Consider the following 2127-nt stretch of genomic DNA (forward strand, 5'->3'; position numbering starts at 1 on the left):
ACAAACACACAAATATACATATGCGTGTGTGTTTATATACATATACTGTATTTGTATATGTATATATATAAAAACAAACATATACATGCATATATATACATTTATATATTTATATAAATACATATATTCATATATATGTACATATATGTATATATATATACGTAAAAAATGCGTCATAAAATTAATTTTAACTTTCATCAAAGAAAAATTGGAAACCGAGATTTACGACGTTAGGGAACACATATTAGAAGCGAGACACCGACCTAAGACATATCACATGAATCATGGAAATGTTTCTGGACTTGAGCTCAGCGATCCGCCACCATGGACTCCTCCCAAGTATTCTTCACGGTCCTGAACTTCGTGGGGAAATTCTTCAGAGAAATGAAAAGTATCATCAGTCCCCTGGACTCCTGGGCTCTTCGGCTGCAGTCGCCCGCGACCTCTGTGCTCCTGCTCACAGGATTTGGCTTGATAATCAGCGGATGGTTCGGGAAAGTTCAACCGCAGTGCTACGACCCATCGAACAAACTCAAACCCCTCAACGACAGCATGAGGAGAGACATTTGCCAGGTCTACAGCTCCGGTGAATTCTCTCACCGTTACGGAGACCCCGTGGAAACGAAGGAGATCGTCTACCGCTGGGTCCCACCCCTCCTGGTCGTCTTGGCCGTCATCTCCCACCTGCCCCAGATGATTCGAGGTCGTCTGGAAATGCCAAAGCTCACCCAAGCCATGAGGGACATCTTGCATTCGCCTGAGGGAGAAAAATCTCGCGATTACATCCGAGAGAATCTGGGTGGGCACGGTGGACAGCTAAAAGCCAGTTTGTTAGTCAGCGCCTCCTGTCTGTTTGCTAATTTCGTCAGTGTCCTGCTGATCGACATGGCCCTCAAGAACACCTTCTTCACCATCCCGATGCATTTTCCTTTTCCCAGAGGGTGGGGCAACAGGTCTGACTACTTAGAACTGTTTCCCTTGACGACCAAGTGCGTTATCAACTACGGCTGGAATATTCAGGTGTACGGCTGTGAATTCCCCATGAACATGTACTACAGCAAGCTTTTCATTTGCCTCTTCGTGTGGTACTGCTTCACCACCGCCTGCACCGTGCTCTCCATAGTTATGAAGGTGTTACAGCTGTTCTCGTGCTGCAGGAGAAAAGAAACTCCGGAAATCCGCCAGAAGTTGGACGTCATCAATAAATCTGCCTCGAGGAACGACATGTGGATTCTGGCGAAATTAAGGAAATTTGCCGACGATGAGGTCTTCGCTGGCTACCTGGACCAGGCCCTTGGCGTCCTTCAAAGCCTCCATCTTCCCGAAGAGGTCGTTTCTGAGGAGCACCTTTCTGAAGAAGATAAAGTTCAAGGCCTAGGAAACACAGTAGTGGACTATTCGTCTCTACACGAAATTGTAGTGGTGTAAATAACAGGAAACTGATTTCAGATCACCAGAAAACTGAATGTTTATGTTGAGTTATTGTTAATATTTCATGACTGGGATTGTAGTTAAGATGATTTCTAACTGGTATTAGGAACCAATATATTTATTGTATGATTTCTTTCAATAACCAAAGAAAGGCAATTTAATGTTTTGGGGAAAAATACAGAAATTTAAATGTTAGACTCCAATAGGGCTTTTAATTAATATGTCAGCATATTAATTTCTCCAATATTTCGTTATTAATTCATTTCAGTGCTTGTGACGTCCAATACAATAATATTCAAGAATGGGATATATCTTTGGAATTATGTTTCTTGTTTACATTTTTAAAAATTTAACGATCTAAAAGGGCATTGCTTAGGTTCTCAAAAAGAAATATAAGAGTTGTTAATATTATTTAAGTCAGTAGTATATGTACAGTTATTTTCATCCTTATTAATAAAGTTTTAAGTTATGAAGGTGTTATTTTCACCACACGGCGTCACCTGATGATATGCACTCTTCCCTAATCTTCGTCATTTTCATGTGCTATGCTACGTTAACACTAAGAAACCAGATTTGATCCTGTAAATGCACAATACTCCAAGCAAAATAAATGCCTTCATATAACATAATAAAAAAGTTGGAATTCACTAGTAATCCTATGTCATATGAAACCAAACAGAAGCTAATGACGAACAG

At 40.6% G+C, this 2127-nt stretch overlaps 1 protein-coding gene across 1 annotated transcript; it reads left to right on the plus strand.

Annotated features, from left to right (window-relative positions):
* Positions 1–324: 324 nt before the first annotated feature.
* LOC136846913 (innexin shaking-B-like) lies at positions 325–1428 on the plus strand. The gene has a single exon (XM_067118166.1). It carries the CDS (start codon positions 325–327, stop codon positions 1426–1428), a length of 1104 nt encoding a protein of 367 aa, XP_066974267.1.
* The last annotated feature ends 699 nt before the right edge of the window (positions 1429–2127 follow it).

The sequence above is a fragment of the Macrobrachium rosenbergii genome, chromosome 16 (assembly GCF_040412425.1).
Source record: "Macrobrachium rosenbergii isolate ZJJX-2024 chromosome 16, ASM4041242v1, whole genome shotgun sequence".
NCBI classification, from domain to species: Eukaryota; Metazoa; Arthropoda; class Malacostraca; order Decapoda; family Palaemonidae; genus Macrobrachium; species Macrobrachium rosenbergii.